The 24,122-nt window shown below is 45.3% G+C and overlaps 1 protein-coding gene across 2 annotated transcripts in view; it reads right to left on the bottom strand.

Moving 5' to 3' along the window:
• LOC147214496 (glutamate receptor-interacting protein 2-like) overlaps window positions 1-24,122 on the bottom strand; it is a 33,341-nt gene that overhangs the window by 4,351 nt on the left and 4,868 nt on the right. For both annotated transcript variants that reach the window (XM_086141885.1, XM_086141884.1), the window contains 22 exons: window positions 21,439-21,519; window positions 20,693-20,828; window positions 17,970-18,115; window positions 17,809-17,892; window positions 17,660-17,735; window positions 17,007-17,152; window positions 15,775-15,922; window positions 15,536-15,705; window positions 11,566-11,694; window positions 11,174-11,329; window positions 10,217-10,403; window positions 8,018-8,163; window positions 7,851-7,931; window positions 7,616-7,679; window positions 6,641-6,786; window positions 6,425-6,569; window positions 6,019-6,158; window positions 4,139-4,321; window positions 3,894-4,050; window positions 3,069-3,183; window positions 2,505-2,729; window positions 1,172-1,318 (listed from right to left, as the gene is read on the bottom strand). In XM_086141885.1, the coding sequence (XP_085998011.1) occupies window positions 1,172-1,318; window positions 2,505-2,729; window positions 3,069-3,183; window positions 3,894-4,050; window positions 4,139-4,321; window positions 6,019-6,158; window positions 6,425-6,569; window positions 6,641-6,786; window positions 7,616-7,679; window positions 7,851-7,931; window positions 8,018-8,163; window positions 10,217-10,403; window positions 11,174-11,329; window positions 11,566-11,694; window positions 15,536-15,705; window positions 15,775-15,922; window positions 17,007-17,152; window positions 17,660-17,735; window positions 17,809-17,892; window positions 17,970-18,115; window positions 20,693-20,828; window positions 21,439-21,519 (3,008 nt within the window). The remainder of the gene's footprint in view (window positions 1-1,171; window positions 1,319-2,504; window positions 2,730-3,068; window positions 3,184-3,893; window positions 4,051-4,138; window positions 4,322-6,018; window positions 6,159-6,424; window positions 6,570-6,640; window positions 6,787-7,615; window positions 7,680-7,850; window positions 7,932-8,017; window positions 8,164-10,216; window positions 10,404-11,173; window positions 11,330-11,565; window positions 11,695-15,535; window positions 15,706-15,774; window positions 15,923-17,006; window positions 17,153-17,659; window positions 17,736-17,808; window positions 17,893-17,969; window positions 18,116-20,692; window positions 20,829-21,438; window positions 21,520-24,122) is intronic.

The raw sequence follows: 24,122 nt of genomic DNA, 5'->3' as shown, positions 1-24,122 counted from the left end.
TGGTTACAGCGCTCACGTGGATTCACACGCAAATCTGTTTCCTGTAAGGCACGGGCGTATGCCGATGTAATGGGAAACGGCGCCCGACTTATCAAATCAAATGAATTCTTAATCGACCCAGAGACGGAAAAAGGAGGACGGCGGAGGGCGGCGGAAAGGAAGATCATCGGGAGATCGTCGGCGCACAAAAGAGGCCGAGTCGTGTCGCCCTTGACAAATATTTGAAATGAGCGAAAGGACTGCGGGAAATGTAACGCTGATTATCCCGCGTCTCGGAAACCCGACGTTCTCCACCCGCGTCCTCTTATCCGTCGTCCGTTCAGTGAACCGCTGACGTCTCCGAATCCGCTGCTAATTACCACCAAGGACGGGACCGGGGCGGCTCGGGGGCTCCTTCAGCCTCCGATAACGGGCTTCGTCACCGCGCGGCTGTTTATCCAAAAGCTGACACGGCCGGCGCTCGGGGCGTTCGCTCCTTCGCGGCTCTACAATGGCTAGAATGTGTCATCGCTATACGCTTGAGCTAAAAACTTACAGGAAGACAGTGACTGACTTGTGTTCAGTCGGTTGATTTTATCTATTTTTATAACCGCTTGAGAAAATACATTGTTTTGATGGATATTTAAAACGGGCGGTGCAGCGATTAGCATTTAGCAAAGACCCCCTGCTTCAATTCCAAAACGTCTTTCCTTCTAGTTCCTCCAATGGTCCAAAAACAAGGATAAAGGGTGTGGATAATAAATGAATATATTTTCCGAACGCTTCTTAAAGCCGAGCGGAATCTAAATGTTTGAAATTGATCAGAAACATTGACCCACGAGAGCTCATCACCTCCTATATTAAGATCTTATAAATCACATGAAGCATCAGCAGTAGAAATGTCGATCTGAAATCCCAGTAAATGTCTCATTGCACCGCCATACTGTTCAGAATAATATTTATAAAATGTCTCACTATTTTTCATATCCGAATCCACTGCAGGAAGCAAAGTAGGAATGCGAGTGTACAGGGAAACACGTTCCTACACTGTGCATGAGACAAACGATTTGAATCTTGAAAATATTCTCTCTCATACTCCGCTTTCACACATGATTTTGTGTGAAGATTAAAAATAAAACTTGTTCTTATCATTAAACTGAAAATCTGAGTTAATACGGGTCTTGAAAACCACCTGAAGAATGCGGTCGAAAGGTTTTAACCCAGCCTGGTCGGCCGGGCCGTCCGGTCGGATCATGTTGACGTAGACGCCTTTCTCCAGGAGCCCGTCGGAGACGCTGAAGCCGAAATCGCGGCTCTCGAGGTCCTTCCTGATGGTCACCTGCAAATACAGGCGGTGAAAATATTCAAAAAGCTGTACTTTGGAGTAAACTCCAGCTGGGTGGGGGGGGGAAGAAAATCCCCCGATAACAACGCATTCAGTCCGACGGATCAATGAGCGCCTTTCAGGTTGAAGACCAACTATTTCCTCCATTTAAATGGAGGAAATAGTTTATTCAAATTCTTGTCGAACTGGACTTGAATCTCTTGTTAGTGTTGCTGTATTAAAATGTTGGGCTTCGCGGCCGAAACACCACATCGTTGACCCCGACGTGATCACGCCAATGTTGCGCCATCGTGTTTCGGGGGAATTTTTTGGCTCATTTCGTGTCCATTAGGCCTGACGCTCGCCGCTCGCCGCTGCACGATGGCCCATTCCGGGTCCTAGGGGCCACCGGATTGGTCGAAGCCGGCACGCGGTGTGGCGGGGGAAGTCATGTCTCCAGATTCCCCACCGGGGTTGTTATGCTAACGGTTGGTCATTTGTTGGAACAAAAGAGCAACTTCGTGGGATTCCCTGGATTGTAAAAGGTAAAAGCTAAACAAAGAAGTGTTGTACTCTCGTGGACGCTCCCAGGAGGCTGCTTCTGCTGGAGGGTCTTTCCTGGTTGTTTGGAGGGTGCAGAAGGTCCTGGTCCATCTCGATACTGATCCCAATACGGCGTTGTACGTCAGTGAAAGGGCGCCTCTGAGGCCTCTGTTTTTTTTTGTTGTTGTCTTCAAACGAACGGCCCTTGTCCTCCAGGCGTAGCTGGACCGCGGATTCCTGCCCTGAAGTGGTGGCTCTCCTGTGTTGGGCCATGTGTTTGTGCAGAGGATGTTTGGGACGTCATCACAATCCTCAGGGCAAGTGACAGCGTTCACCGCATTCCGTATCTTGTGCACCTTGGGGTGCACCGGTGTTTGCCTCAGGGTGTTGCGGGGTTCGAAATATCGAACGAATTATATTCAAAAAGTCCTCATAGGGGATTAGAAGTGAAGCAATGGGGGCTGAAACATTTTCGAGCGAATATATTCAAGTCCAGTTACCAAGACAAGAAGATTTTGAGAAGAATTCACCTTGAACTGGATGACCGAACCTCCACAGACAGTTATTTGAACATTTTCACCTCCAGCAGGCGAAAAACGCGGATCGTATCTTGGCGCACGTGCCGAGTTTTGCAACTCAAATATTTGCGACAGAGTACCTTGTGCAGCGCAAGAGTCGTCTGGGACAAAACATCGGACGAGTTCCCTTTGCGGTGAGGCGGCGGGTCTCTGGATCCCATCGACACGTTGGGATGACTGGCGTTCATTGACCGGACCGCCATCCCGGGCCTTTTAACGGGACTCATATCGGACAGAAACGTGGCGTCCTCGTTGGCCTTGGTCTCCTCCAGGTACAGGCTGAGAGCGCTGCCTGTCATGGAGGCCTGCGGGAACACGACATTTAATAAGGGAAGGTGGAAGGCGTCGTGTTTTAAAAGGGTGCGTCGGAGCGAGCGGGGAGACAAATAATCCATCTCCGAGCGCAACGCAGATCCCGATTAGAGGCTGAGGCGCCGCGTCCGCAACTTCCTCGGTCTGCGCGGCAGCATATGCCCCGCTCGTCCTGTCAGATTTAATAACAGATTATGATGCTTCATCTGGCCTGGGCTGACACTGGTCGAAGAAGACGTGAGTAGGACGAAACAGATGGAGGGGAAAGAGAACAGAGCAGGAGGAGGTGGTGGAGGAGGAGGAAGCGAAGGGGGAACAGAAGGCGGGCCTACCTCCAGCTCCCTGAGGATCTCTGACTGTCCACAGGTCTCCAGGTCCTGCAGAGCCTGGGACCAGAAGCTGTCTTCCTGGTTCAGGGTGCCATGGCAACGAGGGGGGCTGATGAATCTATGACAACGCAGGAACCAGAACGTGAGAGTCGTCCTGCGGCCTCGAGGCTGGTCCTGCTTACAAAAGCAGCATGGGAATGGAAGGGATGGAGGGTTTTTTTTGTTTTTTTTTTTTTTTTTGGTTTCGTGTCAGCGGCGTGGCAGAAAGTCCTTCTGAAAACTGAGAAAATGAGGCGGCTCAAGCGCCGTGAGGGGGGGGGGGGGGGGGGATCCGCGGGTTTACACACAGCCTTTACGGGTTTTTAGAAAAGTAATGTGCTGCCCCCTCTGAAAAAAAAAAAAAAAAAAAAAAAAAAAAAAAAATTGGAAGTATTTGACACAAAACTTCAGGGGGAAAAAAAAAGAAAAATTTAAGTGCGAGAGGAGAGACTGAGTCCTCCTTGGGCCCTTTTTGGTGCTTTCAGAAGAAACGCTCTTGCGTGGGCATGGGGTGACAGAAGAAAAAAAAAAAAAAAAGCCTGTTTGCAGTTAATAAAGCAGATGAGAGAGAGAATACCTGAGAAAGAAGAGAAAAAAAAAGGACAGTTTGGAGGATCGAACAAAACAGGAGGTACAACAGAAACTGACAAAAAAAAAAAAAAAAAAAAAAAAAAAAAGGACATCGAAGCTGAAAGATATGAAGAAATAAAAAAAAAAAAAACAGCTCATGAACGAAAACACTTTCGATGGAAACCGAAGGAGAGGCCCGAGCGAGCGGGAAGGACCCACCCTGGCATCTTGTCCCATTCATCCTCCGTGAGTTTCCCATCGTAAAGCGCGGCGTGATGAAGGCCGGCGGCGCCCGAGCCCGCCTGGCTCCGGTGCGGCGCCCTTTTCCAGTCGTTCGGATTCAGCAAGATATCGGACGGTTTGTGGAGAAACGTCACTGAGCGACCAGAGGAAAGGAAAAAGACGTTACGTCGCCGATCGCACGCCGTTGGGGAGGAGGTAGGTAGGTTTCTTCCGGGTCTCACTCTGGCTGGCGTAGCCTCCGTCCAGACCCGAGCTGTCCCACGAGCTCATGGCCGAGTCGATACTGGGCACGGTGGCGGAGTAGATCTCGGGGCGTTTGCTCGTCTTCCTGGGGTCCATCGGCTCGTCCTCCATGTCGCTCAGGAACCCGGGCTCTCGGTCGTGGAGCCGCCGGCTGTCGGACTCTGGGATTAAAACGGGCAGCGCGTCAGATGTCTTTGGGATGAAAATATACCGCTCAAAAAAATAAAGGGAACACTTGAACGACACAATGTAACTCCAAGTCAATCACACTTGTGTGAAATCATAGTGTCCACTCAGGAAGCAACACAGGTTCATTTTGACTTGTTTTAAGGACATTACATCAAAGTTGGATCAGCCTGGAGTTTGTTTTTACACTTTAATTTTGAGTGTGATTCCTAATCCAGACCTCCATGGGTTGATACAATTGATTTCCGTTGATCGTTTTTGTGTGATTTTGTTGTCAGCACATTCAACTGTGTAAAGAGCAAAGTATTTCATAAGAATATTTCATTCATTTAGATCTAGGACGTGTTTTTTAAGTGTTCCCTTTATTTTATTGAGCAGTGTACAAAACACAAAACTAAACTTGGATTTTGATGGCGAACCCAAAACATGGGATCCTGATCCCGATCTGTGTTTCCCTGTCCACTCATATTGGAGGATATATTCAGAAATAAAGGCAAACAGGTGTTGGCATATAGCTAAAGTATAAAACACAATATTCATTTTAAGTTAAACACATGCGCTAAAAAGCGGACAGAGGTATTTTGCGGTTATTCTTCCAACAATGGATGTGTTTGAGCCTCGTCGTTCGGAAGGATCGTTTCATCACGTGAAAAAAAAAAAACAAAACAAAAACAAAACCCTCACTAACCCAAGCTTACTGTTCTGTATATTTCCTGTGCATCGTGTATTTGCAAATGTATTTGCAGTCCCTATGTCCTCTATTGTAAGTCGCTTTGGATAAAAGCGTCTGCCAAATGCAATGTAATGTAATGTAATTTAAAACGGATTTCCTTTTCGCTCCCCAAACTTTGGGAAGCACGGTGGCGGCGCAGCGGTCGGCGCTTTCCACTCACTGCCAGAAAACAGCGCGACGTGTAAAATGCACGAATATGACGCGATTAAGCTGGTAAATGGTCATTTTCACCTGCGTGAACGAATGTCTCTGGATGAAGTGTGAATAGTTGCGCGTCTGCATATGACATGTGAATAACAGGAGAAGTGGCTGCATTATTGTTATGTTTTACTTGAAACTCTGACACAACGATTTCCTTCGGGATAAATAAAGTTATGTTTTTGGATGAACTGTGAATGGTTGCACGTGGGAATGAGGGAGAATGTTTGAATCCATGCGTATGACGTGGCTGAGCAGGTCAATATTTGCATGTTTCTGGATAAAGTGTGAAAGGTTGCGTGTCTGCATAAGATGTGTGAATGACAGGAAGAGTGGCTGCATGTTTTTGGATGAACTGTGAATGTTTGCACGTGAGAATGAGGGTGAATTTTTGAATGACGTGGCTGTGAGCAGGTCAATATTTGCATGTTTCTGGATGAAGTGTGAATGGTTGCACGTCTTGCAGCGGGAACTCAACTGAGCGCGGGACGAGCAGTGTAGATAATGAATAAATGCATGAAATTTGATTTTAAAGAGTCCACAAGCAGGGCTTGTGTTGCAAACGCTCCGGCGGCAGCCCGGTCCAGTTTTAAGCCGTCCCCAGCAGGATGTGGACCCTCGAAGCATCATGGTGTCAAACGCTTGAAATGATTTGTGCGTTTTGTACGGAGGGGAAAACCTTTTTTGCAAAAAAAAAAAAAAAAAAGCAAGGGGGGGGGGGGGAACGGGAGGCCAACGTACGGTCGGCTTGTTTCTTTATCTTCAGGGTGACGGACTCTCCGGCCATCTGCAGGAGGTGGATGGCTTCGCTCAGCGGTTTCCCTTTCAGACTGACCCCGTTAATGGCCAGGACGCGGTCCCCTATATGAATGGCTCCGGTCCTGCGGGGTTAGGAGAGCAGAGGAGACGGAGATACCAGACAGTGCTGACATCCGCAGTGGCAGGAAAGCTGTCCGGCTGCCAGCGGACTGGGACCAGAACAAAGAGGGTTCTTGTTGATGGGGAGAGGAAAAAAAACTAGACGGTCATTGTTTACTGTCTAATTTGATGGAGGGCCAGTGAAGTCACGACTGACCCCGATGCGAGCGCTGACATCCTCTCAAATAAGTGCCGTAACCCGGGCGAGTCTCGGCTCCCCTTCTCTCACCTCTCCGCCAGGCCTTTCCTGGTGAGGCCGGAGATGACGATGGGGTCAAAGGGTTCCTCCGTGCCCGAGATGGTGATGCCGAGCGGCCCGTTGTATCTCTTCAGCTCGACGGTGTAGATGATGGATCCCGACATCTCCAGCTCGTCTAAGAGAGAGAGAGACGGCGCTCGAGCGTTTTCTCGCCGAAATGCTTTCGTGCTCGAGGAATCGCCGTACCGATGTTGTCCTCGTCCTTCTGGATCCGGAGTTTCACCATGTCCTCGGCCTGGTGCAGGACGTGCATGGCGTCCTCCAGGGTGCAGTTCTCCAGCCGCACGCTGTCGATGGCCAGCAGGCGGTCGCCGGGCTCCAAAGTGCCTGTTCTGCCCGACACAATGGCGAGGGGATGACAATTATTATCTGGGAGCGGGGAGCCTCTCCTGACTCACCAAAAGAATCCTATTAAGCCCGGCGTCTCGGTGGAATGCTTGGGGGTGACCGCAACCTCACCCTTAACCTAATCAACACTGAGCCCTTCTGAAATGAAACGGCTCTGGCCTAGTGAACCAGTTCTGATGGCTCAATCCAATTAGAGGCCGAATTACACAGTGGATTCACAAAACATTTTATTTTGCTCACAAAACAACTCAAGGGGGAAAATCCCCGTTCGCCTCCGGCTGGCGGGCGAAACATTCTCCACGACGGGACGTTTGGGCGTTTCGTTTGCTTTGAGGACACAATTTTCCTTCTTAGTTTCTCCCAAATCCAAAGAAAGCTGTTTAAAAATATAAAAAATTCATGGCATAACGGGGGGACTCTTCACACATTTTCTGGGACTGCCCTAAACTGATGAAAATCTAAAAAAACAAATAAGTGAGATTTTAAAATCAAACAGACCAATTAATCCACAGCAATTAATGATTAATTAATTAATTAAAAATATTTGGCGAGTTGAGGATATTATCTCTATTTGACTGAGCTAGATTTTTTTTTTTTTTTTTAACTCTGTTGTATTTTTTTTTTTAATTTTTTTTTATTTTTCTTTCGCTTGCTATTGAGGAAATAAGTGAATTGCTAAATGAATGAAGAATATTGTATAATGTGTGTCTTATGAGGTTTTGCAAGAATGTTTGCGACTCTGTCAAGGAACTTGTTTTAATAAATGTTAAAAAAAAAAAAAAAATTTGGTAGTTAAGTGACATCGGGGCATACCTGTGCGCTATGCTTCCCTTTCTGATGTCGGAGATGATGAGGGGCTTCCCGGGTTTCTTACTTGCTGCGAAAACAGGAGATAAATTTTAAACCAATCCTGGTAACTATAGCCCAAGAAAAGTCAATGACGGGCGACGCGACCTCAGGTCGTCACTGAATTCTCCTCAGAAAGTCAAGCCTCCCTGCGTTGAGTAACACTGCCCCCTTCTGGAAGCCGCACCGCAGACCGACTCACCGCTGATGGTGATGCCCAGCTCCGTCCCCCGACGCTTGGGCAGCTTGACGTGGAAAGTGCCGCTGCTGGGCACCACCGATTCTAATTCAGTTGGCGACAGATGAAAAGATGGTCGACGGGAACGAGTTTAAATACACGGAGACGTCGTTTTCCGCGGTTGATTCTACCTGCGACGTCAAACTCCAGTTCCACGGTGACCTTATTGGCCAGAGCCGAGTCTCGGAGCAGCTGATGCGCCTCCTCCAACGTGCCATCTTCCGTGGGGATGCCGTTGATGGACAGCAGTCGGTCTCCGACCTGCAGAAGGCCACACCTTCACAAACACACACAAATCGCAAAAATTTCACGACAACGTCAATTAAAAATCTTGATTCTTGACAAACTATTTGATATCTGTCGGGTTTTGTCGTCGGACAACCCGGGGACGATCACTTTAAAAAGGTAGAAACCGGAAACGACGAGCTGGTGATTTTGCGGTAATAGTTTCCGTCGGCAGGCACGGATTTTTGAGAAATTATTTTTACCTGCGCCCGGGGGGTGCTGGAGCCTCTCCCAGCTGTCATTGGGGGAAGAGGTGGGGTTCAGCCCGGGCCAATCGCAGGGCCGCACCGAGACAAACAACCGTTCACCCTCTCATTCACACGTCCGGATAATTTAGGGTCTCCATTGAACCTCCTGCATGTTGACGGACTGCCGGAGGAAACCAGAGAACCCGAAGGAAACCCGTGCAGACACAGAGACTCCGCACAGAAAGGCCACCTGTCGGAATCCGCGGTGAAAATAACCATTTAATTCATCTATCTGTGAATAATACCAAGGCAGCCACACATAAACTAAGGGAGTAAATTCAATTGAGGTAGAACATTTTGATGAGTTCATTCGAGGGGGAACGCAGGCAAGTGAAAAGAATACAAAAATTGAAAAAAAAAAAAAAAAAAAAGGTTGGAAATGACTACGCACGTGTAAACGTTGAGCCAAGAACCGAAGCGCTGTCAGATAATATTAATTCAAGACCCACGGCTGCTTATTAACGTGGTACGGAAGCTGGAGAACCAACTCCGTCATTCGCTGCACGTGAGTCACTGCTGTCCGGACGCCGCTTCCCGTGTTGTCCAGAGGGAGACGACCCTCCAACAACATCATTAATCTCACGAGGCAGGAGCAGATAAAAACATACCGGCCCGGTCCCAGGGGTGCGTTAATTGGACTGCATCGTGATCGATGCCTTGTAGATAGAAATCAAGGCTGTGCACTATTAAAGAAACACCTGCTGCACCCAGATCGCGGATCATCCGCGCACCTGTTAGGAAAATTTCCCCCTCAAATCTGTTTGCCGCGCTGATCTTTTCATTCTGGTCTATCAGGAAAAAGTGACAAAAATATCTACAATGCAAATAAAAGTATAGACATTTTTTGACAGAGGACGCGAGTTGGAGCCAAATCCGATGTCACCAAACCACTGCAGCTTCATGTTGCTAAATGGAAAGGGGCGGAAGATTGATTTCAATTCAAAGCTAAATATCTGCAGCGGCGGTTCGTGTTTCCGGTCCGATTCCGGCGCGAGGCCTTTCTGTGCGGAGACTCCATGTTCTCCCCCGTGAAGGAGCTTCGGTGGAGAACCTCAATATCAATGAGAGAGCGAACAGCTCAGTTTTACACTGCTCTTTTTTTTTGCAACTGCACCTTCGCACTCCTGGCGCTTTAAAAATCAAACACTACAATATCTACCTCAGCGTAACAAATTATAATTTTTCGTAATTTAGCACCGTGGGTCTTAAAGTAACGCTATTTCAATGCTCTGGATGTCTGAACATAAAGTTGACTTTGAGCGCCGCGTCCTCTGAAAACCCCAGAGAGAATTTGAAACACTTCTCTCCAAAGTTCTAGATAATTAACATCTTGGGAAGTTGTCAAAACGGTATTTACAAAATAAACAACGCGATGGAAGGGTCCCCTCCAGACGCAGGGTTCCACAAAACTGCATTTGGAGGCTGGGGAACGGCGACGCATCAATAATCGATGAACGTTTGTCAGACGGATGAGGAGACGTCGAGCTATCCTTGATCAAAATTTCCAAAGGATTCCTTCAAAATAAAGCCGCAACTCGGTGTTAGAAAGATTGAAAACGACGACGGAGCGAGGAGATGACGTTTTTCTTCTCGCCGAGTCACTCAGCGAAGCCACTGTGAATCCCGACCCCACAAACACGCCATCAGATAAACGCCTCATCCAGCTAAAATTAGCCATTTTCTGCCCACGTGACATCTCATCGCCGCGCTGAATGATTAGCACGCCGCCCCCCCCCCGAGGTCAAGGTGACTCCCTTTATGATTTTTGTTTACTTGTTAGGTGTCTCGGCAAGTTACCTCTCAGCGGGGCTGTCGGGCTCGATAAAGCGGATGACCGGGGGAGCGGACAGGGTTTCCGTGGCGAACACGCCCCCCTGCAGCTGGATCCCAAAACCTGTGAGCGGATCCCCCTTCAGGACGACCTCGCTCGTTTCCACATGAAAAACCTGCCCCCCGGGGCCCACAGAGCTGGATGCCAGAGATACTGGGGGGGGTCGGGGACACATCAGAGGGAGATATTAGCGGAGACGTGACAGATAAATGGAGCAGGAGAGGGAACTGGAGGGAGATGGGGGGGGGAAATGCACGCACCCGCAGAGACAACACGGCTATTCGGAATAAACGTCATCGGTCAAATTCAAGTCCAAATGGGGCGGGAGGGGCGGGTCATGTGACAGGAAGTGGCTGTAAAGCAGCACTCTGACAGATAATCCCTTATGAAGAAGTATTCGACCACCTTCCTCGAATAAAATGACAGCGTCATGTGACTTAACTGATATTCTTAATCCTCATATTATGTTAAGGGTCAATTTGACCCATTTCACCCATTGACCCAATGGGTCAAATTGACCCTTAACATAATATGAGGGTTAAATCGCTTTTTTGAAGTCATGCTTCTGAAAATCAAATCATAAGAATCAATGATACAACTATGAAAAAAAAACGTATTGTATTCATCTTTAAAGTCTTTCCGTGAAAAAGGGAACTGATATTCCTACACATTTTACATTATTTGTTTTGATTCCCTGCAGATTTTCTTGAGTCACATCAAATTACCCTTTGGATTGTAGAAGTTAACCGCAGTTAAACCGACATTCCTTCTGGTGTCGGGACTTTAGGGGTTGCAAATAACCCGGAGGAAGAGAAGCCTCACAGATAAGCAACTTCCCAGAAGAACATTATCATACTCGTGTGTGTGTGTGTGTGTGTGTGTGTTGTCTCAGGGCTCTTTCAGGCTATGCAAAGCGTTCATACGTGAGCTCTTATGGTCCTTCTTCTTGTTCCTCTTCTTCCCGGTGGAGGTGCGAGGGCTGGCCGGTACGACGGCGGGGCAGGGCAGCGTGTTGCTCCCCTGGCTACTAAAGCCCGAGGTGACTGTGGAGGAAGGGGAGAAGCCACCGCTCACCAGAGCTGAAAAAAAACAAGGCACTACACTTATCAAACGGCTGCAGAAATAGCACACGCAGAAGGAAACAAGGTGTTTTGTTCACAGTTACGTGCAGGGGGAAGGGGGAGGGCAAAAGTGATGCTGGGGAAAATCTCCTGGAGACAGGATTTCACACACGTGCAGAAGAAAGGCCTCGCCAGCAGCTGCAGCAGTAGCAGCAGCAGCAGCAGCAGCAGCGCTGTCACAAATGATAACTTACATTTGCCGTGGTCCTGCTGGTTGTGTGGGTGGCTCGGGCTGCTCCACGTCTTACTGTGGCTGCCGTGGGGGGGATGGCAATAGTTGCCGCTTTGGTCCCAGTGGTGGTGGTTGCTCTTCTGCACTTTTACTACGACGGGAAGGAGAGACGTATCGGAGTAAATCGGGATGCTGTCGTGAGCGGGTTTTTTTTTCCTTTTAGTTAAATTACGGCCGTGAAATTATGCATTCTTTCGCGTTTCTAAATTTGTCCGACACCGCACGCCGCCTCGGGGATCATTCAGAGGGGGAGTAATTGATATTTAATGTTTTTGTCATGGTACACTAGATTAAATCCTTTGCTTTAATATGTTTCGATGAGCATCTGGGAATCGGTTGGACACACCGGCTGCGAAGCGGTGAAAGGCGCAAATCTTACTTTTACAAACAAGCGTCCGGATAGCGGAGCGCAAACTGGAGATCATTGTCATGATTTCATTCTCCAAAAAGCCCCGGGGTGCAAAAACGGTGGCTGCAGGAGTGCCGCGGGGCATGGCGCTGCCTTCCCGCTCCAGGGAGAAGCGGTGATTGCGGAAAGCGTGCAGCTTGACCTTCATTGGGCGCAGCTGCCGCCGGCTTGATTTCTGATCAGTGTCTGATTTGATTGGCAGGTTGTTTTTTTTTTTTGCATGATACATTCTAATTGTTGAACACTGCTTTTCCTCCGCGTCACAATTCTGCACGTGAACACCGAAACTAAACGTCGAGAATGACCTGAAGAGAGGGAGGAAAGTAAAGAAAGAAGAGAAAAAGATTTATTGTTATGAGATGCTTTCATTATCCTGCAATCAAAGTGGCGGGAGGCGGGTTCAACCAGTTAATCCTAGATTCAAGATTAGATAAGACAGACTTTACTGAGCCCAAGACTGGGGTGTTCACAGTAGCATTAGAGGGTAGAAAAGTGTGTAAATAGGAAAAAATAGAAAGAATTTACTTCTTCTGTTTTTTTCTCTGCTTCTGTTTTTCAACACCAACACCCACTATCATTCCAACGATCACATTCATACCTGGAATCATAATTATAATAATGTTTACACTCTTCCTATCAGCACATCCTATGCAAATGTGGATCGTTGAATTGTTGTGTTCTAAGATTCAAGATTCAAAGCATTTATTGTCACATGTGCAGTGTAGAAACGTGTTTCCCCGTACAGTGAAATTCCTAGCTTGCTGTCCGCAGTGCATTTGGATATGCACTGATAGGAGGAGTGTAAACATTATTATAAATATGATGATAGATGTGAATATGAACAGTGCAATAGAACGGACGTTTGAATGCAACTCGGTGTGTGAGGATGAGTGCAATTTGAGCGGCTAGTAGACTTTACATATGCAAATGACATGACAATAAAGGCTTTTCTATTGAAAATGAATAAAAAAAAGAATATGAACTATGTATATGATAGAATACAAAATTAAAAATAGAAATGCCTTTTGCAGGGAATGGTTAAAGAAATAGCATGAGGAGATGTGGGTATTAAAGATGACATGATAAGTTAGATGTCCTTGAGAATGCATAAATACAAATATAAATATTGCACGGACGAGAGCGGGGGGTAGAGATGGAGGTTGTGGGAAAGTGCACAAAAATATTTCGGTGATGCCTGTGAGCGGCATCAACACCGCTTATCCAACCTTCTCGGCGTTGGTCGTAATTGTACACGAGGAGGTCCGATGCACAAATGCACGATTCATATTCATCTAAAATCGTGTGGAAACACGATTGCTGAGTTCAGGTAACTTTCAGAGAAGTTTAAAGTTTTATTTTCCACCCAAAGCAAAAAAAATCTGGACACTAAATGTGCCCAAAATGATCCTCCAAACATCACCGCTCGCTTAGCTTTACTGTAACGCACCAAAAGGAAACAACTGACCTCTCCTGCACGACACAAACCTTAATAATTAACTTTCTTTAAGGGATTGTTTTAAGCTTTGCGCCACCGAACGTTGCAAGTGACAGTAATCCGTGCTCTTTCATTGGCAGGGGTCTAATCTGTGACAACCTACTCACATGGACAGGGGATTTTCTGGAAACATGGATGACAACAGTATCGCCTGGAACGTTAGCCCCATTCAGCAGACCAGGTTTAATCCAGCCACATGGAATCAAAACACTTCCTCTCCCCGCTCCATCTCTGAGAACCGGCTTCTATCAGACGTAATCGAAACCCATAAAGCTGCGGCTGCGGAGGCTTACGCTAAGCTCACCTACAGGAGGCTCTCCAAGAAACGTTTTTTTTTTTCCGATCTACACCAGTTGAAAGAAACATTAACTCGTAATCTCTCAGTGGCCATATCAATCTTAAATCCCCGGGAGAGATTAGACAAATTGCATCGTATAATCACACGTTATCCCGGGGAGGGAAGAAGCGGTGAAAATTTAGCGTTATCCCGACGTCACGGGCTTCATTGGTGGAGTCAACAGTGGCGGAATCAGAAAATAACGCCCGGTTTCCGACACGGCGTTAAAGCGTGTCTTCGGAAAAATAACTTTTTTTTTTCTAAATCCCATGTGGAGTGAAAAATAAATCCAGTGGCCATAAGGAAGCCTTCAAAACATTTTCCCTCCATGTCATGTTCTATGATTCTACCCATGCTCACATGTTGAGGAGCCCCTGCAGCTGCTGACCCAGAAATAAGTCTTCAGAGCGCCATGAACATGATCTCTTATGGGGAAAAGTGTGTGTGTGTGTCTGTGTTTGTGAGGGGGGGGGGGGGTTGTTGGTATGTGTAAGAAACCCAGTGTGTAACCGAAGGCACGGAGATTGTGTCCAGTATATGTGTGTGCACACACACTTACACACACTTACACACACAGTGTGGGGGAGGCAGCCAGGCTCTTTAAGGCTGAAGGTAAAATAGCAGTGCAGAGACACAATCATGGGCTTTGAATATCACTGTGGCAGATATTCACACATTATAGAATATAAAATTACTAAATGAAGTCTTGCTGAAATAATTATAATAAATAAATAATAGTAAATACATATAAATATAAATAATAGTTTGAGTGGTTACAGACTCCGGCCCCAGCCCAGACCCGACCGCGGTGCAGATCACGAATGAATGAATTTGATCGACGGGATCATTTTCATTTCTCTCGTCACATTTTGGGTTCGAATTTTCAATTGCCACGCAAACTAACACTGACGCAGATTGTAATATTTTATAAATCAAATAAAATGCAATGAAATCGTTACTTTTTGTACTTGTGTATAATTTATTTATTTAATAAATTAAATAAAATTATTTATAAAAAACAAATGTGTTTAGAAATCAAATAAAACAATTAGAATCAATTCTTTTTGTACTCCTGTGTACAATTTATTTATTTCATAAATCAAATAAAATAATCTATAGAAAAATAAATTGATTTATAAATAGAATAAAATGTAATTAAATCATTACTTTTTTGTGTACGATTTATTTATTTTATAGATCAAATAAAATGATTTATGGGAAACAAATTGATTTATTATTTAAATATAATGCAATTAAAACATAACTTTTTCTCCTTTGTGTACAATCTATTTTATAAAACAAATAAAATTATTTATAAAAAAAATTCTTTCTAATCAAACAAAATGCAACTAAATCGTTACTTTTTCTCTTTTCTATACAATTTATTTTAGAAAACAAATACAATTATTTGTAAAAAAAATGATTTATAATAAACAAAATGCAATTAAATCATTACTTTTTCTCCTTTGTGTTCAATTTATTTCATAAAACAAATACAATTATTTATTAAAAAAAGAAACTGATACATAGTTTTTGTACTCGTGTGCACCATTTTTTCAACTTAGAAATCAAATAAAATGATTGATAAAAAAAAAGAAATTGATATATAAATCAAATAAAATGAAATCAAGTCATTACTTTTGTAAATGTATGTGTGTGTGTTTTTTTTTTTTTACATCTGTTCCTCCTACCCGTGTCCTGCGGCCGAACAGGAAGTCTGCCCTGGCTTGCGGGGAGGATCTCCAGCTTGACGACATCTGAGCTGCTTCCCAGGAGCTGCAGGGCCTCCATCAGGGAGCAGTGCTCGGTGCTGGTCCCGTCTATGGACAGGAGCATGTCCCCTACATGCAGCGCCCCGCACCTGAAGGCAAAAAAGTATTAGGTTACAGGAACGCCACGGCGGCTGCGTGAAATTTAAATCATTTTTCACCTTTCCACCACGCTGGCTGCTTTTATCTTATCAATAATGATAACTTGTTTGCTCCTGTATATGGAGGTGGTGAGGCTGATCCCCAGGCTGGCGGAGGGACCTTTCACTATCTCCACCAGCAGAGGGCCGGACGCCTGCTGCACCGCGTCTGCAAGAAATCACACACTCAGATGGGATGGATAAACTAAAACAGAACGATGGGTTTTGACTTCAACACATTTACTGATATGAGAAGATACAAAATAGTCGCAGATGCATAGATGAGCCTCCCCTGTACAGATTGTAATCATTATTCCGTTGAATAAAAGCGTTCGGTGTGTTGTAATTTGACAACCCCGGGATATTTGGAATATTAATCTACAACCCGCCATATTTTGCACAAACAAATTAGCCTTTGTGACGTAAAACCAGTTATAACAATTTGGTCTTCTGTTGCCTATGAACGAACGATCGATATATTTAGAGCTTGAATCGTTATCATTCCTTTTTTTATTTCTCTGTGAATCCACAAAGTTTATGAAAATCAAATGTCAAATCCATCGAAGTGTTGCTTCGGAGTTTAAAATGTGTCCCTGATATTTGTGGCATCACACCATGACAAATATGCGTCTGTTGCTCGTGTCCAACAAAGTTGAATTTAGGTCATGTTTAAAAAAAAAAAAAAAAAAAAAAAAAAGTACAAAAAAAGAACTGAAAGTGGCCCAAAGTGACATACAATGCCCGAAAAACAAAATGATTAATGCACTGACTCAGGTGGATAAAAGTAATCCGTTTAAAAAGTGGAACCTGCCACGGCTGAGGAGAGGATCGAGACCGACGTCCCCGTCGGTCTCAACCCACTCTATTTTATCTCTATTTTACTCTTTTACTCTGTTTATGTCGTCGTTTCGGATCTCCGTTTTCTTTTTCTCCATCCCGTCACCCATCCTCATCCTTTTTGTTATCGTTCCCCCTGCCGTCCATTTATTTGCGGACATCTTTTGCTCTTTTCTAATTCTATTCGTTGACACTTATAACTGAACTCCCCCGATGGGGATCGATAAAGTTTATCTTTATCCGATCTTACAGGAGGCGGCACCCGTCCCGTTCCCTCCCGAAAACGTGCTCCCCGGGTGGCATCTGCAGCGCCGACACTCGCTCTCATCCGTGCAGCCAAACGGCCACATTATTTACCCTTAGAGCAACACTAGCCCTACCCTGCCTCCACATATTCCCTGTATGTGTGTGCTCACCCATGACAGAGATGTCATACTCAATCAGGAACAAAGCTTCCTGGCCGCTCTGCATCACCATGGTCAAAGCGTCAGCGTGCTTCTCTCTGTTTAAAGGCATCCCGTCTATGCTCAATATTCGGTCGCCGGCCTTCAACGTGCCTTCCCTTGAGATACACAGAGGGAGAGAGAGAGCGTGGGGAGACAATATCAGTGACCGGCGCAAGATGCTCATGCAAGCGTCAAAGCACCAGTCACAGTAAATCATTAAATAGTTCCACATGAGCATTCCCTCCCAGGTGAGATGAAGGATAAACAAGATAAATGAGCCGAAAAGTCTTTGATGGCGCGTTATGTTTGCTCGAGTGTGTTCGGAGCTCTTGTTTTTTTTTTTGTTGTTTTTTTTTTTTCGGAAGGAAAAGTGCAATGTTGCATTAGCCCCCGGGGATGAGCGTTGCCCTTTTTGCTTTGAAGATAACGCTCGGTGTGAAGCGGACGCGGTTTTATGCAGGACTCCGTCCGCAGAGCGCCACGGAAATAAAGCGGGAATTCGAAAAAGGCTTCGCGCGGATGCTTCGCTCCCCGTGCGTTGGGTGATTGACTTCATCATTCCTGGAATCTAGCGTGCAAAAATGCAATGTGATGTAAACGCAACATGGGATTTAACTCTTTACCTGTCAGCCGGGCCGCCCGGCCGGACGAAGGTCACCACCAGAGGACGAGACTTGCGCCAGTCTTCGTGGAAGCCCCCTGAAAAAGGGTTCGGATGTTTGACCGAATCGTCACTGCGGGACGGAAAGAAAGTGGCCGCTCGGCGACGTACCTCTGATGACGAAACCGAAACTGTTTCCCTCTTTGAGTAAACACACCTCCGTGGTTTTGGTCAGGACTCCCGACGGGGTCTGGACTGAGATAGGGGAGGCAAGAAAAGGCCCGTTAAACTCTCCAGAACTCACTACTTTATGATCTTCTAGCTTCACCTACCAAACGGAGGCAGCTCATATTCCACCTCCAGCACCACCCGCTCTCCGATGTTCTTCAGGAGGCTGATAATCTCATCGTGGCGAAGCTTCGATAGGTTGATGCCGTTCACCGACTTTATGTGGTCCCCTACATTCAGCTGGTCGCTCCTGCAGCACGAGGCGTAAATCGGTTATAAATCGGTTAAAAAGTGAAACGCGCTGTGCCACATTTCCTATTTCATTTTTATGCGCGGGCCAGAAAGGTAGCATGTAAATTGAACAGAATGAAAATTGCAATTTGAACATTTTATTTTTTTGGCATTTTATTTCAACTTTTAAAATCATTAATGATCGTATAAATGTGCCGATATTATTCAGTATGTAATCATCCATTCAAATTTAAAAAAAAAAGGGAAAAAATAGAGTTTCTTAATTCAATATTGATTGAAAATACTTCTTAAAATATTCAAAGAAAATTGTTTGGCAGGCCGGATAAAAAAGCTCTTCTTTTTTTTATCCTCGTTGGTCCCAGCCTGCACGCATCCTGCCTATTTTTGTTTATTTATTTTATTTATTCTTCTCATTGCGATTGTCACTATTGTAGTTTTGGTTGCGTATTTTTCACCTTTACTGTTCTATCTTTCTTATCCCTGACGTCGTTGCTGTTGTTGTTCTCCCTGCTGTCTATTTAATCGTGGATGTCTTTGCTATCTTCTGTCTTCTAACGGTTTCTCTATTTATATTCATAATTATTTTTGTCATGATAACTGTTACGCTGCTGTGACAAAAGAATTTCCCCCCATGGGGATCAATAAAGTTTATCTTATCTTACTTTATACTTGTGTCATTCTGCGGCGTCACACAAGAAACATTTCTTGAAGCAGAAAACTAGGAAAAAAAATGACATAGTTTATTTAATATTTTATATTGTGTAAAATGTGGAACATTATACCTTATTGAAATTCAATTATCAAACAATCGCATGTTTATTTGCGGAGGAAAAGTAGAGAAATACAAAAACCATAGCTTTTGATGCCTTTTAAAAAAAACATCGCTTAAAGACTGCTGGCGTAAAGAGTTAAACCAGCGATTATTTGCGCATCTTAAGCTCCGACAGTAAAGTTAATGTACGCGTGTGAGATACAGAACCGGCTACATGGAAAATAAAGCAGCGAAATGGAGACGCCTGAAAGCGTCTTCCGTCAAACACTGACAAACGGAAACCAACGCGCATCTCTGGCGACCTTCTGAGTCAGTTTACTGCTCATTGGACGGCTAATTAATCACAAAGATGCTCTGGCCTGCTTTCCTCCATCACCTTTGGGCAACTGCCAATCATCCTTGACAGCACGCGGAGCGACACTCCGACCAGCACAACTGACCGACTTGTCATCCGGTCCAGTCTTATTTCGCAATGTCACCGCCAGTCGCCCTCCCGTGTCGCCCCGGTCTCCACCCCCGCCCGGTAAATTAGCCAACACTTCCACACAAGCGTGAACTCGGCTGTGGGAAGACAAGCTGCTTGGAAGAATTAGCACCGTGTCTGCTTTTAAAGCTCCTTGGACTTGACAAGCGATGGGATATTTGGCATTTTCAGAGAGGGCCGTGTCATTCTTACAATCTGAGTGTGGTTGTGCATGCATGTATGCGTGCATGCGTGTGTGTGTGTGTGTGTGTGTGTGTGTGTGTGTGACAGAAGACGGAGAAAGAGAGTGTGGGAGTTCAGTCACATGCCGCTTAATCATCATGAAACGTGAGTTTTCCACTACATTTTGCCATCATGTGGTTGATGTGGGGGAAAATGATTTTAATTGTATTTTGTTTGAAGCTGAGAAAAAAAAAAATCGAAATACAGTCAATGACTAATCGTACACGATATAAAATACCATTGACAATAAAAAAAAGGGATCGGCTGATGTGTTATTACGTGCTGTTTTTGACAACTTAAGGAGATGAACCTTGAACTCTAGGATTATTCAGAGCTGCTCCAAGTGTTGAATAATAATAATTATTATTATTAACAACAGTTATTATTAGTAATGACAATATTGATATTATAAGATCAATAAAAATAGTAATATCAAAAAGGCATAGACTGTGTTTTTAACAAAGGGCAGCAGTTTAACTTAGAACTGACATTCGGGTGTAAAAAATAGTCATTTGTTTGTAATGCAATTGATGTGTTATTTTTTTGCCTAATTTTCTTGTAGAACTTTGCAAACTTTTTGTTGAATCTCATTTAATTTCAAGCAAGAGCGGTTTGTTTTTTTAGAACTTTATTAGGACAGTGTCCAAATAACATTAAGCACCGAGGCAGAGATGTTTATACCAGATTATAGCTCATAGCTAATTTCCATCTGTAGTCCTGGTTGATTATAATCACCGAGTCTCCGCAAATAAAACCCGCCGAGAAAAAATGGAGCTTTATTTTAACATCATAGGTCTCGGTGTGTATTTTCCATGTACTTGCACACGCTGCCACTGTTAAGCTCTGAACAAGAAGTGGAAAAAAGAACTCCCGAGTTCAAGACAAGTTCACTTTGAGTCGCCGACGCATCCCGAACACGCAGCCTTTCCGGGGCTAACTGCGGGTCGGCATCTCGCTGACCTAACAGCGTTTGAAAGTCCCGCAGTCGCGGGGAGGTAGTTTAACCTCACGCGTTCTTTCGTGGGCGCCGAATAACAGCGAGAGACAGCTCGGCGTGGCTGCGAGGTCCGGACCGCGTGGCGGAGCGGAGATCTCACCTGGCAGCGAGCCCACCTGGCCGAAGGTTCGACACTCTGGGCTTGCCCTCCTTGTCCGAGCCTCCGGAGATGGTGAGGCCGAGGCTGCTGCCTTCTCTTTTCATCAGGTCCACGGTGGTCACTCCCCGGTGCTCCTCTGCTGACAGATAGAGACACGGGCACGGACCCGCGGTCGGCATCTGCTTGACAGAATCACTTTGTCTGAGAGGCGACCAAATAATTCCCCTCCGTCTTCCTTTTCGGGGACGAATCCCCTTTGACACACGACCAAACATCTCATCGTCCGGGTTTCCTGTTTATCGCCCGCGCGTCCGACTCGTCCGCTAAATTTTGTGCAACAGTTTTTGAAGGAGAAAAAATAAAAATCTTGATAACTGGAGAAAAAAAAAAAAAGAGCTCACCGAAAGCGACGGTTAGACCTGAACTCTGACGGCTATTTAGTGTCATCGGAGATCTCATTCTGTCTTGCGCTCCACGATGTGCTGCGCTGTTAAATCACTCTACGTGAAGTTTATCAAGCGGGGGGTTAGTACCAATGACAGGTATGCCACACAAGCGCTTTTTTTTTTTTTTCACCTTATCTAAGCATTCAAAATAGTGCAGCATCAAGTAAAAGCGGGAGACGCGCGGACGGTTCAACTTCCTCTCGGGGGTTTGGGGTCGGGGGATGCAGGTGAGTGCAGTCACACGCGTCAAATAAAAGATAGCAACCAAAATAATTCAAGTCAAGCTTGACTCAATTGTACCTGAAAGGCTGCGCCTGTGGGAGGAATGTGATTGGTCACTTGCCCCGGACTGTTTGCTCCCCTTGGAGTATGGTCCTTCATCTGAGGAGACAGAGCGGCGGTGAGGACGAGAAGTTAAGAGACCTCGCGGCGGCAGACGGACCAACGGGCCGTCGGACGCGTCGATCCGCACTTGGGTCGAGGCCCCATGCATCGGGCGCTGGTTAACACACACACAACCATCGGCCTGGATTCGGGAACTTAGCCTTTGTTTCCATGACAACCCCGTAGAGGGCCCGATGCATAAAATCTCCCCTCGGCGTTCACAAAAACCCCCTCGAAAACGATTAACTTAAGGCGCACATCGGCCGGGAGATTGCAGCCGCTAAAGCGCGGGATTTTTTTTTTTTTTTTCTCCTTCTCCAAAGGAACAGCATGCGGTTAATGGACTGTTCGTGCACGGAGAGAGAATCATCATTTTCATGTCATTTACAGCAGCTGCTACAGAGAGCCGCGGAATGTGTAATTTGCTCTGCAGGGAAAATGTGTTTTCCTCCTCTGACACCGGGACCCATTTCAGACACAGCGCTCATAGATTAGCCGAGCCGCGGCTGGCAATCTCGACCTGAATGCACTCACGTCAGCAGTCACAGCGATGCGGAAACCGACTTGACACTTCCGTAATCCTGTCCACCGCAGATTACCTTTTCTGCTGCCCAACACCGTGACTCATCATCATTTTACAAGAACCGAAGAGGAGACGTGCCAACTTCTCTTCGGATCAAACTCAAACCGTCACAGCCTTGACTTTCCGATTACTACCCTGATGTTGCGCCGCTCGCGCGCTCCTGTTCCGACACACCTTAGTCATAAACTGAGCGAGCGATCGAGCAGAACAAATATCTCTGCTGGAAAACCCCCCGAAGGGCTTCAATTCTAATCAAACCAAAATAAAAATATCTATAACTAACACCTTCGGATGAAATCATATAAATGCGTCCCGCGGGCATCGGGCTGAATCTCAGTCCCAAACACCTGCAGAGCCCCGTTGGCGACAAACACCGGCGCTCGCTCATTTTAGTCTTCCAGCTCATACAAGAAACATTAAATAAACAACTGAAAATAGGGAAATAGGTTTAAATGCAATTTTGTCGAGGTCAAAATCCTCAATGACTAATGTGATGTGTTATTACGTGTTATTTTTGATAACTTTATTTGTGAAGCAAGGAGACGAAATATTTTGAGGGGAAACCCTTGACCTCCAGGATTATTCAGAGCTGCTCCGAATGTGGCACTATCATTATTATTATTATTATTATTATTATTATTATTGACAAAAGTTAGTATTAGTAATGATAATTATAATATTCATAAGAATAATGAAAATAATAATATTATCACAAAGGCATTGACGATGTTTTTAACAAAGGGCAGCAGTTTAACTTAAACTGATATTCAAATGTAAAATATGGCAATTTGTTTGAAATGCAATTAATTTCCAGTTTCTTTGAGTGTTTTTTTTGTTGGTACTTTTGTTTTTTTATAGTACTTTGCAAATTTCCTGCCAGGTTCATTACAAGCAAAAGCGGTTGATAATTATCATTGATTCTTTGCTAATTTTTATTTCTCCTTTATTTAACCAGGAAAGTCCCATTGAGATTAAAAACCTCTTTTTCAAGGGAGTCCTGGCTAATAAAACACCGTCGAAGAACCTAAGCTTTATTTCAACAAACAAGAAAACCATATGTCTCGGTGTGTATTTCCAGCTCACTGTGCGTTGCTCGTGGAGTCAGGTAGTGCACGTGCTGCCACAGCCGAGCTCTTTACAGGAAGTTAAATATGAACTCTCAAGTTCAAGACAAGTTCACTTTGAGGTCCCCAACACCTGCAGGGCCTTGCAGCCGACAAACAAACACTACTTTCGGTCTTCCAGCTTCTGGAAGAAACATTAAAAGAAACAACTGACATGAAGACAAGAGAAATAGGTTTAAATGCAATTCCTTCCAGGTCAAAATCCTCAAAGTCCAACGTGGGGAATCTTTTCCGTAAGACCGAACAGCAATCCCAGATTTGAATCAGCTGAGAGTCATGTACTACGGTGAACGGTCGCCATGGTGATTCTAACCATATAGTTCCTTCTGGGTAGCAGAAAGACTTATCCTGGGGATCCACCTCCGACTCATTAGCCACTCGGTTAGTTTCCCTCACGAACGTCACGGTTCAGACGGAGCTGACGAGGCGTTCGGTGAGCAACCCTGTCACTTTCAGGGTCGGGGAGCAAAGCGTGGCGGTGCTTCGGCTTTTAACTCACCAAGTACAAAAGAAGAAAAACGGCCTGAGATGACATATTGGACAGAATCCGCCGAGAACACGTCGACGTCAGACGGCCCGAGTGATCACATTGACATCGAACAACAACCGCTACGATCACAACCTTGCAGTTTTGTGCAGTTCTACTTACAGATGCACAAACAGGTGAACTGCAACGCAAACTGAGGCAAAACACCTGTGACCGTTTTTAGTTTAAAAAAAACAAAAACAATGTACGGCTTTACCTACAGGAGAGGCGCTTCATATATTCTTCTTCTTGTCTTTATCATTATTATTAATCCTAAATCTTTTTTGTACTAGGGACCAGTTTTATGCATCAAAATAGAGGTGTGGAGGTTCAAATAATAAAATACTTATGTCAGTATTTAATCTGA

Source organism: Fistularia commersonii, chromosome 34, assembly GCF_037954325.1.
Source record: "Fistularia commersonii isolate RoL2024-O1a breed Wild chromosome 34, RoL_Fcom_v1.0, whole genome shotgun sequence".
Lineage (NCBI taxonomy): Eukaryota > Metazoa > Chordata > Actinopteri > Syngnathiformes > Fistulariidae > Fistularia > Fistularia commersonii.
The sequence above is the reverse complement of the archived record's forward strand: the minus strand, read 5'-3'. Positions and strand labels throughout refer to the sequence as shown.